Raw genomic sequence first — 21,685 nt, forward strand, 5'->3', positions numbered from 1 at the left:
AGACTATTGGATCTGTAACTGCAAATGCAGTCAAGTATGAGATGATTAAGCTCATTACTTGCTTGTACATCTCCTGTTGCCCATGAGGTCAGATGTGTGTTATTAGCGCACTTGGACTCATTTGTAATAACTAACCTACCTGGAAATCTTGGATATAATAATCAACTCTAACTTTTTAGCAACTTACCAGTGTTCTTGAGAGCATTTTTGTCCTCCTTGAAGCCTTGCAGTGCATGCTGTGTAGTGTATGTTTAGGGCTGAGTTGGCTTCTGCCTGTCAGGCCATCCTTTCTCCCTCCCCCCCCCCCAAATGATATAGTTGGTACTGTGACAGCAATAAGAGAGGGCTGGTAGATGCTATGCCAGCCTGCTTGCTTCCCATATGGCACAGTGGATCTTAACAAATGGAGTGAACACAATTCCATACATTTCTTTAAAAGCCTGTATATTGCACTTTGAATGTGATAGAAAAGAAAACTACAAAAATTGTGTGCGATCAGCAGCACATCACAAAACATTTTTAAATTATAGTGCTATGTATAGTGCCAAAGTACAAATTCTACAGGGAAAATTAATAGCACTTATCGAGTGCCACTCACAGCTAAACATGTGTGGAATAGGTTCTAGATTACACACAGTTTACAAGGCATGAAATGAGGTCCAGCAAGCCTGACTAGTGTCCTGGCACAAACCTGAAAAGTGCCCTCCATCAAGAACGTGTCCCAGAATTCTCTACAGTGTGCGGACCTTCTGCAGACAACATACAGGGGATTCCTTGATAGTAGTAAGTTTTAAGCACCACTGGTCAGGGGGATTGAGTTACTATAGCTTTCGCCCCATTCCAAAACCCTCTTTCTTACTTTGCTCCCTACCATACTAATTCATGTCAATGTTTCCTTCTGCAAAACTCAATCATGTTAATATGATGTGTTGATAACTCATTTGGCATAAACTATTTAAGTGCAGAATTTGCCCTCACTTAGTGTGAGATCTGAATTTGTTTGCCGTTGTGTGCATGTGAACTATTCCCAGGTGTCTTTATAATTAGGGATTGTTATTATACCTGCCAGTGACAAAAACCAGCTCCATTATTATGGACATCTCTTTGCATGGTTATAGCCAGTTTTATTTTTCCTCCAAACTGTTGCCATAAACAAGATGTCATATATAAGTATAAGAAGGAAGCCAAGGTGATTTCCCCCCATTTGGCCCACTAATCAATTTAAGAACCCTGTCATGTTTAGAACATTGTGTTCATCCAAGAGAATCACTTGATACATACATTCATTTTTATTGGTTGTTCCTTTCAGCAGGCACAAAATGTGCTACATTGTAGACAGATGATGCTACATTAGGAATTGAGAAAGAAAAGATTTGTTATAGCTGATCAAATATGTGCATTACTTCAAAGAAGCTATGTTAGCCCTACAGCTTTTTTTTCTTTGAAGTAGCAAATCTTTCAACACTGGGTGTGGATTTTTTCATCTACGATTGGAAAGCACCTATGAATGAAGCGTAATGTATCTTTCTGCCTCTGATGATCTAACTCTCTGATGCTTTGTTTTTCTCTTGTGTGCAGATTTCAGCAACGTGCCTGATGTCACCACAATTTTGAAAAGAAGCAGTACGGATGGCACCCTAGACCACATTCCACACAAGGAAAAACTTGAGTTACCTTTCAGGGTAAGGGCATTTTGAACATGCTAAAGTTGGGTAATGGGTAAATAGCAAGTTACAGGAGAATTGCAGACACTTATGGACCATTCTTATGGGTGTGGAATAATTTAGCAAGAAAGGGAAGTTGATCGTTTATCCATTTATCTAACTCAGTGGTACTCAAACTTTTCCGGCCCATGGCTCCCTTGACCCCTGTGGCTATTGGCCATGACTCCCCATCATATTCCTGACCACTGGAAGTGACATCATTAAACAGGAAGTGGCCAGAAATATTAACTATATTAATTTATAATCATATCATTAATTAAATGCAGATCTTAAAAATATATTATTAATACACAGCAATATACATGCTTTATAAATGATCAGCTGCTGATCACTGTTGGAGACAGGAAGCTGGAGTAGGTAGATTTTGTCTGGTCCAGGAAGACTCATTCTTTTTTAACTTAGTAAGCATACCAATAGAATTGTTTTATCAAATGAACTTTGTGAACAACCAGTCTGACCAGCATTACACACACACACACACACACACACACACACACACACACACACACACACCCCTGTGGACCCCAATCCAACTAGTCATTTCTCCCATTCTCCTTGGATAGGATTGAACCCTTTATTAATTTAATGAAATTAAATTTTTCCAGCAGCTGGTGGGGAAACCAAAAATAGACCATGAAAATATATCAGAGCTGATAAGGGTTTGGTTAGGAAGCTTCTTTGTCTCCTATACTAGGAGATGCACAGCTCAAGCCTATGCATGTCTACTCAGAAGTAAGTCCCATTAGAGTCAATGGGGCTTACTCCCAGGAAAGTGTGGATAGGATTGGGCTGGCAATCACTTCATCAATGGCTGATAAGTATTCCCTTCAAATAGCAAGATTCATCACTTTAAAAATACAGCCTTTCCTCTTCAGTCAAACAACAAGATTAATAAATCACTTTAAAAACTGTTCCCTTTTTCTGCACCTGGCCAAGTAAAGTGTGTGCTTCTCTGTCCCTTCCCCCTTTGCCAACTGCATGGAAACAACTTTAAGGGAAGGGGGAGGAAAGCAGGAAGGTTTGGAGATGGAAAGGGGGGAGTGGAAGAGGGAGGGGGTTGAAAAGAGAGATTTCACTTTGATGAGAAGCGATCCCAGGCTGGGAACTAGGAACCAACCAGACAAGGATCAAGGAGAGCTTTGGAAACAACATGCAGCAAACACAGAAGATGGCAGCCTCGGAGTGGAGGGAGAAGAGGGTGGGGCGGCAGCAGCCACTCTCGTAGCTGAGCAACTCCCATTTCTTCTGCTTTAAAAAAAAGCGCAGATGACGGGCAGAAGACGGACTCGTATTCTGCCCAGGGGTGTGACTGTATCGCTGTGAGTGGACATCCCGCGCCTCCCCTTTGAGTTCCTGGCGTCTCCCTAACCGCGCCTCACAGTTTGAATAACACTGATCTAACTGTAATCTGTAGTGTCTTTTGGAGTCCATCTGTCTTTCCTATACGCTTTAACATGATAGTTACATACATAACAGTATGTAAAGCTGTAGCAGCTTGGAGGAGGCCAGATGTGTATTATTTTGCTATTTTGTGGAATTTCCTAGGAGTGAGCTTAACTGAAGCTTATTAAATTCTGAGTAAACATGCATAACTGCTACATGCTGGTGTCTGCAGTCTTTAGGTGGCAGGATGACCAGGTGGGAGACCTGGGTTCAAATGTTCTTTCCATTAAATGGAATAATAATCATAGTATAATTGCAAGAATGAATGCAAGTGAGGATTTGTAAAGCAGTTTGCTTGCTTAAAAGCGCTTTGGCTCAAACTATAACTTCAATACCTGTTGCTTTTGCATAATTCTGTATGCAAGCTCAGTCAAGCACCAGAATTGGTGAATTTTTGTCCTCAGGAGTCTGTCCGTCTGTGTATTTTGCAGGAGGTAAAGGAAGAGGCATTCTTGCTTCTTGTACTTCTTTAACCTGGTTTGTGTTTCTGCTCTCTGTGGCTTGGCCTAGTTTGCCAAAAAAGAGATTCGCTTGAGGACTTGCAATCACTGCTCGGCTGGGAAACTCCAGGCATGATTATTAGGGGTGGTCAGGAGACCACAGTACTGCCATGGAGGTGTATGAGAAGGTGTAGGTATCTTTAGAGGCAAGGGTGTGGGAGACATTCCTTGCAGCCAGAAATGTATTTCTTACATTGCATAGCTAACCTTGTGATGTTGCTCTCCAAGGCAGTCAAAGAAAAACCTTCTGTCTGTAGCAACAGTCTCATCCTGGTGCAGAATTGCTTGGGAAACTGTCCCTGCTACTGTTAAACATTTGTCTGGTGTTAGTGAAGTGCAATTTGCTGAACTGAACAAACTGCACAGTCTCTTCCCAGAGCCCTAACAAAGTGCGCTCTGATGTTTGACTCTCACAGTCCTGGCCAATTTCAAGCCAGGTCTAGGTTCAGCAGCTTTTGGCTGGAGCTTGTCACCAGTCTCTGTCATGATGAAACTACTTACACATTTTTTTTAATAAGCCATTAGCCGTCAATCTAACCATAGAACAAACCCAGAAAATAGTAGTCTGTATATTGTATAAGGTCATCTGTTAGAATAGGTCTTGGATTTTTTTAAAAAAAAATTTCTTCTGTTGATAGAAAGCAGTTAGGGTGCTTGGGGGAGACTCCTTTGACAGGTGCATTCCAGAAAGTGGGTTTGCCAGTGGCTTTGCTGCTTGTCTGTGTGGATGTTATTTGGGTGAGGGTATATGAACCCAAGTTTTTCTTCTGGATCATAAAGGACAGGGAAGAACATACAACAGAAGGTACTCCCTGCGTTGCATCATTTGACCTTTAGCATGGGAAGTAAGGTGCTTGAGGCACCAAAATCACCAGAGGAGAAAGCTACCCAGTGTGCAGGCCAGTTGAGGGAAGTTGAGAAGAGTATATGTTTCAGTGTACCATTAAAACACACTGTAATCAAAGCAGAATCAACTACCAAGAATAAACCAACCAATCTGTTTTTGTGGTTTTCCTTTCTTGGATGTTGCTTTAACTTATATAAATTGGCAGCAGCTGGGAATGGCTATCAAATGCGTTGGTGACTTTGTAGTAAGTTGTTAAATCTCAGAATTCCAGGGGGATATCTAATATCTCTACCACTGCAAAAGTAGTGGTTATGCCTCTTCTGTTCTCTTTTATTGATATGACTCAAGGTGCTAAGAGAAGGTATTTAGTCACAAGCCCTGGCTTTTCTTTTCCCAGCATTAGTTTTATACTTTCCAGGATATCCATAGACCTGGGATTCTCATGTGACAGCTATGGGGAAAGAATAGCTATGCTCATGTGCAGCTGTTTGTGCTGATGGTAATTTGATCATATAGATACTCTGTGACATTCTGAGTCCAGCTTTTTTGCATGACAAAGCTAATCCATGTTGAAAATGGTTTGTAATGGCAAGTCAGAAGCCAAAATCAGCCCATGGCAATGATGCACACAGCTAGTTTGTCCCTGGCTGAGGCAGCCTGAAATCAACATGAGACTTTTTTTTTTTTTTACCACAGTTGCCCCATGGGGACAATTTGGTTGTGGAAATAGACCTTCAGTAGCACCAGCTGATGTTGCAGCTGCATTATGTCCAGTTTGTACTCCATGAACCATGTGAAAGATGAAGGTGACAGTAATTTTCTTTCCTTCTTGTCACTGTAAGGAAAGGTTAAATTGACTGTGAAACCATAGTCCTTTGTCTATGCTGTGAAATGGTGGCTTTTTAGCACAGTAAGGGCATTTATGCATATGTAAAGAGGATATTATGGGGGTGCTTCACAAACGCACCCACCCACCCACCACCCTTTGAAAGAAAGGATCTGAACTTCATAGTACAAGTAAAGAGCGAGGGTGCTGGCTCTTATAGAAGCAAATGTTGAATTGTTGATGTAAAAACTAGAGCAATTTGTTGGGAACTGCTTTTGAGAGGATCCAGGGAGAGTAGCAAGAGATGAACAGGAATATAATAAATGAGGAAATCAATAGTGGGATATGCTGTACTCTGTGCATCTTATGCCAAGGCTGTAGTTCCAGTTTGACTGAAAACAAAGAAAGAAAGAAAGAAAGAAAGAAAGAAAGAAAGAAAGAAAGAAAGAAAGAAAGAAAGAAAGAAAGAAAGAAAGAAAGAAAGAAAGAATACTTTGGTCTTAAGACAAACACATGAAGGAAGACATTCTCCTTTCAGACTTCAGATGACTCACATACCTACTGGCTGCAAATAAGCCATTGGTGAGGAAAGTGACTGCAGGCAGATCTCAGATGCCACCCAAGGCCTTTGTTCTCTCAATGGCAGTCAGTCATCAGTCTTGAGCCAATTTTCCTGGTTTTTGTACCACTATTAAACAGAACCGTGGGGTACAGAGTTGTATTGGTCAGAGGACCAGCCAGGCATGCTTAATTTAAGACTGTGATTTCAGCTTGCAGCAATTTTTGCTTTATTTCAGCTGCAGTGACTTATTGGGGCAAAGTGGCAATGTAGCACTTAACAAGTGAGTGAACTTGGTTCCACAGAGAGAATTAAAATAAAGGAGAAAAGGGATGAGAATTGCCAGTGGTTCCTTAGCTGGTGGCTATACTTGGCACTCAAGGGATAGGAGAAAGGAATGAGAAGAGGCCAGGGAGAAGAGATTTGAAGGCAAAGAAGGAAAGCACAAGGAAGAGAAGAGGTAAAATGCGTGAAGAGGCAGAGGTGACTTTCCTGGCTCTCTGGGACAATTGTCTTTTGACTGAGAATGTAGGATGGCGTTTGGGCCTCTTCAGCCTAGAAAAGAGACGCTTGAGGGGGGACATGATTGAGACATACAAAATTATGCAGGGGATGGACAGAGTGGATAGGGAGATGCTCTTTACACTCTCACATAATACCAGAACCAGGGGACATCCACTAAAATTGAGTGTTGGGCGGTTAGGACAGACAAAAGAAAATATTTCTTTACTCAGCGTGTGGTCGGTCTGTGGAACTCCTTGCCACAGGATGTGGTGCTGGCGTCTAGCCTAGACGCCTTTAAAAGGGGATTGGACGAGTTTCTGGAGGAAAAATCCATTATGGGGTACAAGCCATGATGTGTATGCGCAACCTCCTGATTTTAGGAATGGGTTAAGTCAGAATGCCAGATGTAGGGGAGAGCACCAGGATGAGGTCTCTTGTTATCTGGTGTGCTCCCTGGGGCATTTGGTGGGCTGCTGTGAGATACAGGAAGCTGGACTAGATGGGCCTATGGCCTGATCCAGTGGGGCTGTTCTTATGTTCTTATGTTCTTATGTTCTTATGATGCTACAATCTTACCACTATAGGGCATTCCAGCTGGAAGTTGGGAGATAGAATTCTGAACTGTGGTTATCTGGCCATACCTTTTATAAGGCCTAGCATGTAGTACTCATAGCCTGGCATGTAGCCCTTTGATAAGAACAGTAGCCCCCAAACCACAGCCCAGGGGCTGGATCCGGTGTCACAACATTACTTGTCCAGGTGCAGCAGGGGTGAAGGCTTTCAATTCTGCGCAGCAATCTCTACATTAGTAGCCAGTCTTCTCAGAACCTCGTACCTGGCAGCCACTTCCACTCAGAAATGGGGGCACGAAGCCTGCTGGTGGAATGGGCAACAGAAATGGGTAATGTTGCAATACAGCTGTCTGTGGTTTGGAGACTGCTGGCTAAGAACGTAAGAAGAGCCCCACTGGATCAGGCCAAAGGCCCATCTAGTCCAGCTGCCTTTATCTCGGTGGCCTACCAGACACCTCAGGGAAAACACAAGATAACAAGATACCTGCATCCTGTTGCAGCTCACTTGCACCTGGCATTAGGAGGTAGCCTACTTTTAAAACCAGGTGGTTACATAATGGCTTGTAACCTGTAATGGGCTGTTTCTCCATAAATATGTCCAATCTCCTTTTAAAGGGCCTCTAGGCCAGGTGCCATCACCCCATTCGGATGCAAGGAGTATCACATGCTGGGTAAAGAAATATTTTCTTTTGTCTGTACTGACTCTCCCAACGCTCAATTTTAGTGTATGTCTCCTGGTTCTGGTGTTCTCCTGAGGCATGTTTAGGCCTCCTGTTGTCTTCTAAAGTTGGATCTCAGTTTGGGTCTCTTGCTTACTCCCTGTTCCTGAGGGTTATACTTGGTGGCCTTTCAGAAGATAATTGGATCAAAATTGGAGCAATAAGGAAATTGTCATTTCTTTGTCTATAAGGAAATTTTCATTTCCTTATATAACAAAAGGCAGGAAAATTTCAGTCAAGGGTTTGGTATGGAGATGGTTGGTTTGAGTCTGTTGCTGTATTTCAGCATCAAATGGCCTTGTTTTGGGTTTGCACAAGGTTTCTTCATATCTCAAGAGTGGATCAGGCACTCTGGGTGTGATTTCACCCTTTACAGACACTTTGGTGAAATTAACATACTGACTTCTCTTCAGGCTTTGCTCATAATAAGAATAGAAGAATAAGACTGGTGGATTATTGGAGTCAACAGGGAAAAAAATTTTGAGGCTGCAATCCTATCCACACTTACCAGGGAGTAAGCTCCATTGACAATAATGGGACTTGGTTCTGAGTAGACATGCAGCATAGGGTTGGGCTCTGAGTCTGGCTGTCAGGCTTCACTTTGGCCTGGCCTTAGCCAAAGTTTAAAACATGCAATGTAGGTCACCCCACTGCCATTGGTGGTGGGTACCTATTCATCATATTTGCTTATTCAAAAATAAATAAATTAATTAAATAAATAAATGGGGAGAGGTCATTGTGGTGTCTTTATCTGCCTTTGTATAAAACACATAAGCAATATGTAACTTGATGACTAAAGGAAAAGGACTGCTTATCAAAAGCATTTCTGCTGCCTTTGTCCTCTGCTCTGCAATTCTGGAAATAAGTTCAAGAGATGGCTGTAGACAGAAACAATGTATTTATAGTGCAGACAATGCAAACAGTTGATTTTTGCCTTCTAAGCTTATGTTCTGCAGATGCTAGTTTAACAATTAACTGGAAGACAGGTGTTTGTTTCTTAACTCTTCTGTATGTGTGTGTTGGCAGGTTTTATGCTATTGTTCAGAATGTGTTAAGATGATTTTTAATAATAATGTGGTAGATATTTTACTGCTATTTTAAATGGTTAGCCTAAGATGTTCTAGTTTTTTAAGGTACAGTGGGGGGGGGGGGATGGCTTGCAAGCTGTCTGACTTGGATAAACCATCAGCTGTAACCGTGTCTTTGACAGCCCTACAATTTTTGCAAATGGCTTATAATCGATTGCCATTTTTTGGTTGGAGGGTGCCTATTACTGTCAGAGCAATTTATATGACCCTGTCTATGTCTCCATGCACTTCGGGGTGTGTGTAAGCATGTGTGTGTGTGTGTGTGTGTGTGTGTGTGTGTGTGTGTGTGTTAAGTTAGAAAATACGTAGTCTTGTTGTACAGATCTTGAGTGAAAGGAGAACGAATAAAATGTTTACTTCTTCTCCAGTTTTATTTGAGAAATCTTCCTACTAAATAGCCGTAAGACTTGCAGAACAATATACTATGGGAGATGCTCGCTTTTCACCCCCTGCTTCATTTTTTTTTTGCTTGACTTGACTGAGTGCACTTTTATGAAAGTACAGTGGCTGAAGCATCTTGAAATTATATAACACTGTAAAGTGTGGGGCTGAGAGGAGTCTACATATGTAAAAACACAATGAGAAACGGGCGGTTGTGACACGTGGAGGTTTTTCACTGCTGATTGGGAGAACAGTCAGTTTTGCGATTATTTCCTGACACAGATTGCAAGAGGTGCTCATTTCCCAGCAGACCAGCTTTAGCTATATAATCACTTGGCTTGGAAGGTGCAGAATCTTTCCTTAACAATATGTAAGTAAAGAATTAGAACTGTTAATGCGTCTAGACTCTCCAAGATGTGTGTGTGTGTGTGTGTGTGCACATTACACAAGAATGTATCTGAGTTTGTTTCCTTTTCTTCTTTTTGCTGTTGTATAATTTAAAATGTAAAAAAATAATCACTGTGCTTTGAAAGTTAATGGATTTTACAAAGTCTACATTCTTTGGTGAGGGTTGGGCAGGGAAGACTCTATGTACATTTAAACTCACTTTGCAGCCCACTTTGCTTTTCCAGCTCAGGCTGTGGCTGGCTGAATGAATGAGTGAACAGAAATGCCTTCTGTTTGTTATCCTAAAATTGAATTCAGACAAAAGGAGCCTGACAGGCTAGTTAACTTGCTGCAAAGGATGTATGTTCAGCTATAAGGAGTGACTTGCAAATAGATGTGAAAGCCAACATGTTCCTGATTTTATGGGATTTTTTGTTTTGTGAGGCTTCTTCTTTGGAAACACAAGCCAACGTTTTTGCTAAAAGGTCTTTCATGAAAACCTTTTGCTAAAAGGTCTTTTTCCTTCAGAATTGCGATGTGTTGAATGCATATGCACACATATAATAGTTGCCTTGAAAACATGTAGGAGTAGAATAGACGACATCTAGGAGAAGAATAGAAGATCTTGAAGTATCTAAGAACGCAGCGTTATTGTTGATTGAACTGTATGTACTCCGTTGAATGATATCTTTAGGACCTGTGTATTCTTTGGGTAAATGGTGAGGGATTTTGGCAGTAATCAAGGGTCTGTGATTTACGCACGCTACCTGCTATGTTCTGCATGTCACTTATTAAGTCATTTGTCTAGCTGTTTTTGTTCATATACTTAAGTCCCTGAGAGTATTTGTTGCCCAATCTTTTGCATATTCTCTTGAAAACAAGTTACAGTGAGTCCAGTGGGGCTTACCGCCAAGTAAACGCACCTAGAGTTTCAGGTTTAAACAGATTTCTACAGAATATGGTTCGTATTTATTAGAAATCTCAGAGTAATGCAAAACAATGTGTGTTATTACTGTAAGTTGTCCCCCCCAATCTATTCAAAGTTAGTATAAATCAATGCTTTAGAAAATTACATAGCTTGTTTTGTTTTTAAAACTGTCTTATGCTGACACTTCTTTATAGGATTGCTATAATATGATCAGCATGCAGAGTGGCTGTTTCCACAAGTTTAGGCTGAATATCACTTCCTTCTCCTAATATATCTCCACCTTTGCCAATTTAAGGTGTTCATTTTTTGGCCAGTGTGGCTCACCAGGCTGTGTATCTGTGTGTACATATTCAGATTAGAGCTCTTTTGTATGGCAAGTAGCGTGGGAAGATGGTTCTAGGAATGTGATAAAAATTAGTATGTGTGGGCTGTATCAAAACGCAATATGTGTAATAGCCAACATGCACACTTAGCAGTCCCAAGGCTGATAAAATGGTTGGCAGCATAGTTTGTGCTCCTTAGAACCTTGGTTCCTTGGATGCATCTGAAATAATGGGTACAGTCCTAACCAGGTCTACTCAGAAGTAAGTCCTGTTTTGTTCATTGGGGCTTACTCTCAGGAAAGTAGGGTTGCAGCCTAAGTCTGTGTTTTCTTTAACGCTTTCCTGCGAGTAACCCCATTGGAGTCAGTGGAACTTACTTCTGAGTAGATATGCCTAAGATTGTGCTGATGGATATCCTGGATAGAGTTTACTCCAAACCCATACATCTGTTGTGTCCTTCCTGGAAAACAATCGAAAACTTAGAGTGTGTAGCTCTCTAAAACAAACATTAAGTATTCCTTTAAATACAACAGGAAACCAGCGAGAATGGACTTTAAAAGACAGCAAAGATGTGAAGGGAATACTGAAGGAAGATGGGGATATTGCACAGAAGCTGAATGAATTGGGACCCGATCCTAACTGGGCTGGGTACTGGCACAATGCATGTTGTGCTGGCTGTGGCTGCTTTTCAGCAGTCACAAAGCGGCCTCCACTGGCACGCAGTGCTGGGCCACTGGCACGGAGGCCGAAGCAGTCTCCTCTATGCCTGCAAGCGACCGAAGACCCACTGGAGCAGGTAAGGTCATGGGAGGAGGAACAGGGCAGGGTAGGGTGAAGTAGGGGAGGGGTAGGTGGAATGGGTTGGGGACAGGGTGGGGAGGAGGTCAGATCAGGCTCTGGTGGCAGCAGTGGTGGCAGCAGCCCGCACCAAATCCTGAATTGTTTCCTGGGCCCGATCCACCTTCACAGAGGACTTGTGCCAGTGATCAAGCTGGCACAAATCTGAATTGATCCATAGCAGCCGCTGGGGTTACCCTGGGGCAAGGGAAAATATCCTCTTCCCCTGGGGAGGCCTCCAGTGGCCAAAAATCCCGTGTGGGATACAGTGGAAGCTGCACCACTGCATCAGTGCGCAGGGATTTAGTTAGAATTGGACTGTTTGGCTTTTGTTGCTCTTTGCTGTGGAAAATGCAGTAGACGACTCATACCCAAATCATGTTTTTTGCAGAGAACATTAGAGGAGACAGATAATAAAATTTTAGAGCTCAAAAATGGCATATTAAGAAACCTCTGGAGCCAGATGACATCGACCCAGGAGTTCTCAAAGTACTCAAATGTAAAAATTGCTCACTGGCTGGAAGAAACATGCAACATTATAAAAATTGGCCTCTTTACCAGAGGATTAAAGAATAGCAAGTATTTATAGCAAGCCAATATTTAAAAATGGGATCTACGAAACTTCTGGCCCAGTTAGACTGGTAAAAGAATGACTAAGGCTGCAATCCTAACCTCACTTTCCTGGGAGTAAGACCCATTGAACACAATAGGACTTACTTCTGTGTAGACCTGGTTAGGATTGTGCTCTATATGTTCAAACATATTGAAGATTACACCGTCCTGTTGATAGATCATCATGACATCTACAAAGAGAAATCTAACCTTCCAGAATTCTTTGAGTGTGTCCATAGGCACACACTGGTGATTTACATATCACCAATGTAAAAATTGGTGATATGCCCCACACACGCCTCTCCCCCCCCCCCCGGCCCACTGCCTGTCCAGCCACTCCTGGCCCCATCCCATTCTCTTCTTGCTCTCTGTCTTCCAGGGATGGAGAGGATAGGAGCCAAGGATGTGCAGTCATTGGAGGCAAGTGAGGCAGAGCGTAACTTGAGCTCCCAGACGTGACTGAAGATGTTCTCCAAAAGCCAGGAAAGGCTTGGCAAAGCCCCACCCTCGGGCAATGTTCCCCCCCAAGGTGGGGCACCCACTCCTGGCTTCCTTGAAGGCAGGAGCCTTCATGGAAGACGGGGAAGGCTCGGTAAGGCCCTGCCCTCAGGGAGAACATTGCAATGTTCTCCCTAAGGGCAGGCGCTTCTCTGCACTCCCTCCCATAGGAGACAAGACAGGATGCAGCAAAACCCAAGCTCTGCCTGTGTGTGTGTGTGGGGGGGTGCTTTCTGAAGCCCGCAGAGGCTGTGTGAGCTCTCTGTAGGCTTCAGAAAGGCTCCGGACACAACCGGAACTAGGTTCTAGTTGCATTTGGAGTCTCTGCATGATCCAGCAGTATTACATCACTTCTGGGTCACTGGGCTCTGACGTTTTATGCCTCACCAGCACAGAACATCATGGTATGGCCCTGGAGTGAGCATGAGGAGTAGGTTGGAAAGCAGCTTATGACCTCTTCCAGTGTCACTGCTGAGGGTTGCAATGGTGGAGCTGTAGAAGAAGAGAGCTGTCACTGCAATTCTGTTCTTGATTGCTCTTCTTTCAGAATAATGATCAGGAGAGGGACATTGCTGTCACCATGTCCACAAAACAGGATGGATGGAAAGGATCCTGGCAGCAGAATAGGTTTTTCTCCTAGGAAAGATCTTTCTTACTTGGTCAGTTTTGCAGATGCAGTGGCAGGAGACTGAAGGGAACCACTGCTTTTGAGAGAACCAGGTCTCTACATCAAGTTCTGATTGGCTTAGGTTGGGGCTGGATAGGAGTAATGTTTTTGCAAAAGAAAGGTGCAAAAAAAGTGCAGTCCTCCACTGATCTGAATTGCAGTTAGCACTGTTTGACATTTATAAATGATTTGGAGTCACGATGAGTGTCAAAGGAGCCAAATTTGAGCTTTCATGGTTTAAAATCACCAGTCTATACTGAGTGAAATAATTAGCCCCACTAGAATTCAAAAGCGTTTTCACATGTTATAAAGTGCACCCTCTTATTCAGGGATTCTTTAGATTTGTAGAGAAGAGGAGCCTGTAAGCAAATGCCAAATGATGACTGAGCAGTGGGCAGGTGATTCACTGCACTCTGGCCAAGATCTATTTCATTAGTGGATGGAAAAATTAGATATAACTACATCTTTGTCCAGACCTTAATTTGGCTAACTATTTGCATGAGTAGTTCAGAAATGGAAATTTGGGGTGGTCATCAATCAAACTGGACAAAACTTGTAACTTGTTTTTTTCATGGAGTTTTTAAAGCTGGCCCAAGAAATGAAAAAAGTGTTTTCAGACAGAGGCATTTGTGACTGTCAGGCATGCTGAATTGGTGTACTTCTTGCCCTACAATTTTGATGGGGGGCATGGCAAATCAGTATACTTGCTGCTGTTGGCTCAAGGGGGTTAAGGAGAAAGAGATGGATAGATAGCTGTTTTGATTAAAAAGCATTCAAATGATCACTTTCTTTCCTTCCGCTGTTTAGTGGCTGCAATGAAAACCTCTGCTTTCATGAAGTCTGCACATTAAGGCTGCAATCTTATACACACTTACCTGGGAGTAAGTCTCATTTAATTGAATGGGTCTTACTTTTGAGTAGACATGGCTAGGATTGTGCCTTGTGACTTCAAACTAGTGAGATTCTAATTCAGTTTTACCCCTGCAGATTTCATTAATTTGAAATTCAGAATTTACTGCTTATTATAGGTTTCTGCATGTTTTTCTACCATCAGGAGGTGGAAGCATCTTAGCATGATATTATGACTGTAAATCATAAACATAACAGAAGAGCAGAAACAAGAAACCATTGTTACATGTTTTGGTTTTCCCAACACCTGTTTGAGATTGCATCTCGAAGTAATGTAGAAAAACTCAGTACAAGTGTTCTACCTGAGCATATACTTTATTTATTTTATTTACTTCATTTGTACTCCGCCTTTCTCCCCGAAGGGACCCAAGGCAGCTTACAAAAGTCATTAAAAACACAATTAAAAACATGAATTAAAAACAAGATAAACACATTAACAACAAGAACATTTTAAAAACAGCAATCAGATAAAAAGATATAAAAGGAGCAAATAGCAGCAGTTTATAAAAAGGCCCCAGGCCTTGAATCACAAGTTTTGTCTGGGGGAGAAATCACCACCTAAAAAATCCAAATTCTAGCAAATGTCTATACAGAGACAATATCCGCTGCTGAATGACCATTGTCTGCTCAGAGAAATGGAAAAACCAAGACAGTCCAGTACTGTGTTCTCTCATCTCCTCCTTAGGTAGGTTCAGAATTTTGCTCTTTCCTCTCCTATGCAGAGACTTCTGCAATTGCAGCAAGTGCATTAGTGAAGAACTGGGTGGTTGGTTAAATGGCCCTATCATATGATATATGATATGGACCAACTTATTTTTGTGATCAGCATAATTTAGCTTCTGTGCTTTCTGCATTAACATTCAATTAGGGGGGGACTTTAGGGGGTTGGGTATGTTCAGTGGGACAATTTATCCCATTTTTCATTCAGAAGCAAATGTTTCTTGAGTGGCTTCTGAAATGTCAAAAAAAATTGGCTTGCCAAGCAAGGCTAGGGAGGTGACAGATGCATCTGTTCATTTGTTTTACATATTCATTCAAAAACCCTAGGGGTACAGAGTGAGTCCTGCAGTTTTAGGGACTCTGGGCCTTCTGTCCTCTTGGTTTGTTGCATTTTCTGACATAAGGAAAGTCTTCACCTCTTTTAGCTCCATTATTACTAAGATGATATAACCAGCTCTGTTCCTGCTTCATAACTAGAGAAACTGAAGGTAGAGAAGGTGAGCCTGTTTGTACTGTTTCCCATGGATTTCAAAGGAGGTGTGAAATTGACCAGAGAATATTGTAAGCCACACCTGGAGTACTGCATCCAGTTCCGGTTGCCACATCTCAGAAAACATATAGTGAAAATGGAAAAGGTACAGAGGAGAATGATCAAAATAATTACTGGGCTTGGGCAGCTCACTTATAAGGAAAGGCTACAGCATTTGTGGCTCTTCAGTCTAGAGCAGTGTGCCCAAACCCTGGCCCAGGGGTCATGTGTGGCCCTTGGGGACTCCTGATCCAGCCCATGGGGAGTCCCCAGTCACCAATGAGCCTCTGGCCCTCCGGAAACTTGCTGGAGCTGACGTTGGCCCTGACACAACTGCTCTCTGCGTAAGGGTGACTGTTTGACCTCTTGTCGCTGTGAGCTGTGGGATAAAGGCTCCCTCCCCTGCAGCAGTGGCAGTGAAGGAAAAGCAGGCCTTGCTTTGTGCGAGGTCTTTTATAAACCTTGAGCTATTGCAGGGCCTTCATTCATTCATATAAGTTCCATCTCTAATATATTCATTTAAGTAAAATTATATAAATTTATTCAAACTTGAAATGTAAATTAATTCTTTTTTCCCACTGGCCCTGACACAGTGTCAGAGAGATGATGTGGCCTTCTTGCCAAAAAGTTTGGACATCCCTAGTCTAGAGAAAAGGCACCTGAGGGGGGATGTGATTGAGATATACAAAATTATGCAGGGAATGGATAGAATGATGTTCTTTTCCCTCTCACACAATACCAGAACCAGCTATGGCTTGAAGCATTATGAAAAATTGAGTGTTGGGAGAGTTAGGGCAAAGGAAAATATTTCTTGATCCAGCTTGTAATTAATCTGTGGAACTCCTTACCACAGTATGTGATGATGGCATCTGGCCTGGATGCCTTTAGAAGGCGATTGGACAGATTTCTGGAGGAAAAGTCCATCGCTGGCTACAAGCTGTGACAGGTATGTGCGCAACCTCCTGATTTTAGGCTGTTTCAGAATGCCAAGATGCAAGGGAGAGTACCCAGATGCAGATCTCTTGTTGTCTTGGGTGTTCCCAGAAGCATCTGGTTGGCCACTGAGTTACAGGAAGCTGGACCAGGTGAGCCTTTGGCTTGATCCAGTGGGGCTTTTCTTATATTCTGTTCTAGTCAGGCTTGCTCTTAAAAAAATCTGTACTTTTTTCTTTCCTTTTTCAAGCATGTAGTGAACTGTACCTTTCACACTATTCTCTGGTTATTTTCTTGGGGGAACAGACAAGTAAAGGCACTTCAGGAGCACCTAACAGTTGCACCAAAAGATATGCTTGTCTGTTACTGCAGTTATGGTTTATTTAAGGGCTAGTTTCATCTTTTTTTTCCTGGTATAAAGCTTGAAGCATTATGAAATCATGCAAGCTGGTTTTGACTATAGACTTTGATGATTGAAAAGTTACCATTCAGATATCCACCCTTCCAGTAACAGTAGTAGCTGAAGGCATGCCTACCATCGCATGTTTGCATCAGCCGTTGCCAGGGCTGCATGGGGGTCAGCAGTGCTGCCTGGCAGTAGGATTGAGCTGCCAATCACCTCTGAATTCCTATGCACATGATAAAGTTTGCATCATCCTTGGACCTGTTCCCACTCTTCACCACGTGGAATTGTTAGGAAGGCGAATATTTGAACCTGCCCTAAAACCTGTCACCATTTAGGATATTCCCATTAACTGTTCAGCTTGAAAAACTTGTGAAGACATTCCTCTTTTGCTTGGCTTTCTGGTACCTCAGTTGAGTTGTTACTGTCTTTGTTTTAGAATTAAATTGTGTACTCCCAGTCTGCTTTGTATTTGCTTTATTGTTTTTTAGTTTTAGCATTTAAATGATTAATGTTTTTAAATAAAATTTCAGTTTCAGTTTTTGTTGTTGTAAGCCTTCTGGCAGATTCCTTAATCTGGGGCAGTGGCCCCCAGACATTGGCCCACAGGACATATCTGCCCCCAAAGCATTTTGATTGGCCCACTGAACCCAGTAACATTGTAATCACATGTGCCCCGCTTCTTACTGTTCTCCTCTCCCACTTGCCACCCTTCTCTTTCCAGCTGAATGAAACAGCTGAATGAGATCAGTCTCACTGGGAGCCCTGCTGAGGAGCAAGAGAGTGTACAAAGCACACATCTGCATATATTTCCCTGATGTTCTCTCATTGTGAAAATGCTTGGCTATGCCCAAAATGTGTGCAGTGTAAGTTTTCTGCAACTGACCCACTCTGGCCCACCATAAGAACAAAAGCTGTGTGGTGTGGCCTTGGCTGCTGAAAGTTTTGAGGACCTCTGCTTTAATGAGATCAAAAGGTTGTGAATAAAGACATTTAGAGCACAATCCTATGCATGTCTGTGTCCAGTGGGGCTTACTCCCAGGAAAGTGCATATAAGATTGCAGCCTTCATGATATAATTCAGTTGCCAGCACTTCTCTGTTTCATGGAGAATTCTGCAATTGCCTTGCAGTGGTGTGCATGTGGAACAGCATCAACTAAAGGAGTTCATTGTACAGTGCACAGTCCACAGCTGTAACTCCTCACACAGAAAGCATTTTCTCAATTATGTGGAGATGGTATCCAGGATTTCTGTAATGCACCATTTCCCTCTATGCATGACCAGCATCAGCACTCAACAAATGCTGCCTCAAGACCTTTTGATATTTAGCATCCCAGTTAGTGACCTGGCACTATTCCTAATCTGCTGTTGTGCTCTGGAGACCTGTGGGGTGGATGGATTATGGAATGGGGAAGTGACATGAGTGGCACATTCTTGCTGCAGGAGAGTAGATCCTTAGTCCAGGATTTTCTCCATAAAACTCCAGAACTCTCCTTATAATGCAGAAGTGAAACACATGGCTTTATCTTCCAGAAATTGCACCTTTGGGATTTTTACTTCTTCCATTTAGAAGAAGCCAAGCAAAGATATCATCTCACTTGCTGTTTGTTTCTGTGTGATTTTAAACCTGAGCCAAAAACTCAGTAAGATAGTGATGCTCTAAACTGACTTTTAAACATTCCAATAAGGAAGCATGGATTTCGGTTAGTGAGAACAGAATATTAGATTATTCCCCTGCACTAATGTAATGAAGCATCCTAGTCATCTACCATTAGAAGGACAGAGTATAGGACTGTGATCTTGAATGGCCATTTATTTTATTTATACAAGTATTTATATACCACCTTTCTTTGGTCCTCAGATTACTCCTCAGCTTTAATCCAAGGCAGTTTACATAGGCAGGCTGTTCTAAACCCCCGTAGGGATTTTTACAATTGAATAGTTCTAGTCTTTCATAGAACTCCTCCTTCCAGCTGGATTCCTTCCCGGTCTGGCCTCTCTCTGGCCCTTCGCCTCCCACACTCCACTTGAGGGCAACTCCTCTCTACCACTGAGTGTCAGCTCATCAGTATATCAGCGTGTTGTCAGTTCTCGGGTACTTCCTGTTGTTTCGAACTGGCAGCCTCAGATCTTCAGGCGTACAAGGCGGCAGCTCTACCAGCTGAGCCAGACCTCCTGCCCAGGCCATGCTTTCATCTTTGTTATTCCATAATAAGTGGTGGTTCTTAAGGATTCAACTGGAATTAGATTTTCTTTTAAATTAAGATAACTCTATGAATGGCAAAGCCAAAGCGGTATTAAAGCAATGAGTGATATTGAAAATGAATTCTCAATGGTTACCATAGTTTCAGGCTCTTGGATATAGAACAAAGCTCTGTCTGTGTGCATGTGTAATTGTCTAAACTTAAGTGAAATGTTGATAGTGTGGTTGATCTTTCAGGCTTTTAAAAAACCCAAGTCTGGATTTAAGCATTTTGACATCACGTAACTGAACTTCAAAGATCAAATCATTCAGCCTGAAAAGAACAAACACAAATGCAGTTGGAGAAGCTAATTTAAAAGAAAAACTGCAACTAGATGATAAATTCTATGTATCAGCTTCTTAGATGAATTTGTCATTAAACTCTATTCAAAAAGTTTATTCAGTTTATTCATTCAGACATTCAGTTTGGAGTTACAGATATCTAGATACTGTATACAGAGAAGGCTGGATTTTTGAACATTTTAAGGAACCCTTTAGTGAAGTCTATATTGTGTGATTGCAAGAGTAATTTCTGTTTATTCCAAGGCTTGAAATCCTATGCACACTTATCTAGGAGTAATAATAATAATAATAATATACAGTATTTATATACCGCCTTTCTTGGTCTTTATTCAAGACTTTATTCAAGGCGGTTTACACAGGCAGGCTTATTAAATCCACGCAGGGATTTTTACAAATTGAAAGAAGGTTCTATCTTTCAAGAACCACCACATTCAAGATGTTACGCTCCGATCTGGTTTAACATTCTGGCCTCCATCCTCCCACGCTCCGAGCAGATGGAACAGCTCAGCTGCAGCTTGCCAGCTGCTTCAAGGTCGCACGGTGCCGGTGGCCTCGAACTGCCGACCTTGTGGATGTTAATCTTCAGGCAAATGGAGGCTCTACCCTCTAGACCAGACCTCCTGCCCATGGAGTAAGCCCCATTGAACTCAGTGGGATGTGCTTTTTAGTAAGCATATATAGGATTGCAGTCTAGTATCTTTTTTTGTTTCTTAAATGGGACATATCTGTCTTTGGCTATTATCAAAATAACTTCTATGGGTTGTCTTCAGACCTTGTATGAGTGGAAGTTAGCTTATGCAAGGAAACATTCCCACACCAACAGACTTCTGTAACTACTCCAAAGCCACTTCTGAGGGTCTTCACTGATGGGAGAAGGGTGGGAATTGAGTGCAGGGAAATTGCCAAAACTCCAGTGTCACTCTATTGTCACCAATAGGAGCAAGTAGGAAATTCAGTGGCGATCCTGGCCCCGGTACCACCTGGGGCCATGACCGCATGCTGTAACCCCTGCCTCTCTTCCAGAGGCCCAGGCAGGCAATGCACACCCTCCCCAACTCTCAGAAGGCCTTGTAAAGGCCTCAGAGGGCCAAAAAAAAATCACTTCCTGTTTCATGGAGGAAACCAAAAGTGATGTTTTTATGCCCTTAGAAGGCATTCTGAGGGCCAGGAAAGCCTCCCCAGACTGGCAAAGGATAGAAGGTACATTCAGTAGGGTTCATGTGTTAAAAATTAGTCACTGTGTTTAATAAAGTAGCACAAGTTAAATCCGAGTATAATCTGGTATCTTCTTTGGGGTGTGTGGGGTACATGCCTGGGGGCGGCGCAGGGGCGGCCATCTACCTACCCCTGAGAGAAAGGAGGCACTGTGACCTGGAGACTGGCTTACACAAAAGATTTAATCTGGTGATATTCTTAACATTCATCAGGGCCGTGTTACACCACAAGGGCCCTGGTATATAGTCCTCAACAAGAGTTTCGCCTCCATGCAGGTACAACAAAGTGGAACGGTTCAGGACACCCCTTGCAGGTTGGCTGTCTGGCTGCTTGGTTGGGCTTCCGGGGGCCCCCAAGACTCCCAAGGACTACAGCACCCTGTTCTGGTCCAGGTGTGCCTCCCCTGGAAGGGAGGGACCAGTTGCCCCCACCAGGGACCCTTTTGGCCCCTACAGGAACAAGTAGAGGTAAGGGATTGCTTACCCTTCCCCCAGCCACTTCTCCCCAGTCAGAGCCCAGGGAGGAGCAACCTCTCCCCATGTCTCCCAGGCTCCTTATGAAGCCAGTAGCTGACCCAGCCAGCCCTACCCTTTCCAACCTTGTGACGGTCTGGAGATCCCATGAGGCCTTAGGCCCTACCCTCCGGGAGATGCTGTGCCTAGGAGCCCAGTCCAAACAGTACTTGCGATTTACTCCTTAGGAGACCCCTACTCCTGAGGAGATCCCGGCCACCGGGGCTGGGCCCAGGTGACAGGGTGTGTTGAGGGTAAATAGAATGCCAGATGCAGGGGAGTGGCAGTGTGATGCAAGTCTCTTGTGGTCTTGTGTGCTCCCTGAGGCATCTGGTGGGCCACTGTGAAATACAAGAAGCTGGACTAGATGGGCCTTGGGCCTGATCCAGCAGGGCTCTTCTTATGTTGTTATGACCTTCCATATCCTGCTGACCACTAAACCAGCTCAGCTTTTGCCGTCTTCTTGCTTCCTTGCCTCTTTAGATCAGAACTGTAACCAGTTTT

General features: G+C 42.9%; 1 protein-coding gene across 5 annotated transcripts in view; it reads left to right on the plus strand.

The window, feature by feature from the left end:
- TIAM2 (TIAM Rac1 associated GEF 2) overlaps nucleotides 1–21,685 on the plus strand; it is a 178,169-nt gene that overhangs the window by 119,970 nt on the left and 36,514 nt on the right. For all 5 annotated transcript variants that reach the window (XM_066615857.1, XM_066615885.1, XM_066615875.1 and 2 more), the window contains one exon: nucleotides 1,579–1,682. In XM_066615857.1, coding sequence (XP_066471954.1) covers nucleotides 1,579–1,682 — 104 coding nt within the window. The remainder of the gene's footprint in view (nucleotides 1–1,578; nucleotides 1,683–21,685) is intronic.

The sequence above is a fragment of the Tiliqua scincoides genome, chromosome 1 (genome assembly GCF_035046505.1).
Source record: "Tiliqua scincoides isolate rTilSci1 chromosome 1, rTilSci1.hap2, whole genome shotgun sequence".
Taxonomy (NCBI): Eukaryota; Metazoa; Chordata; class Lepidosauria; order Squamata; family Scincidae; genus Tiliqua; species Tiliqua scincoides.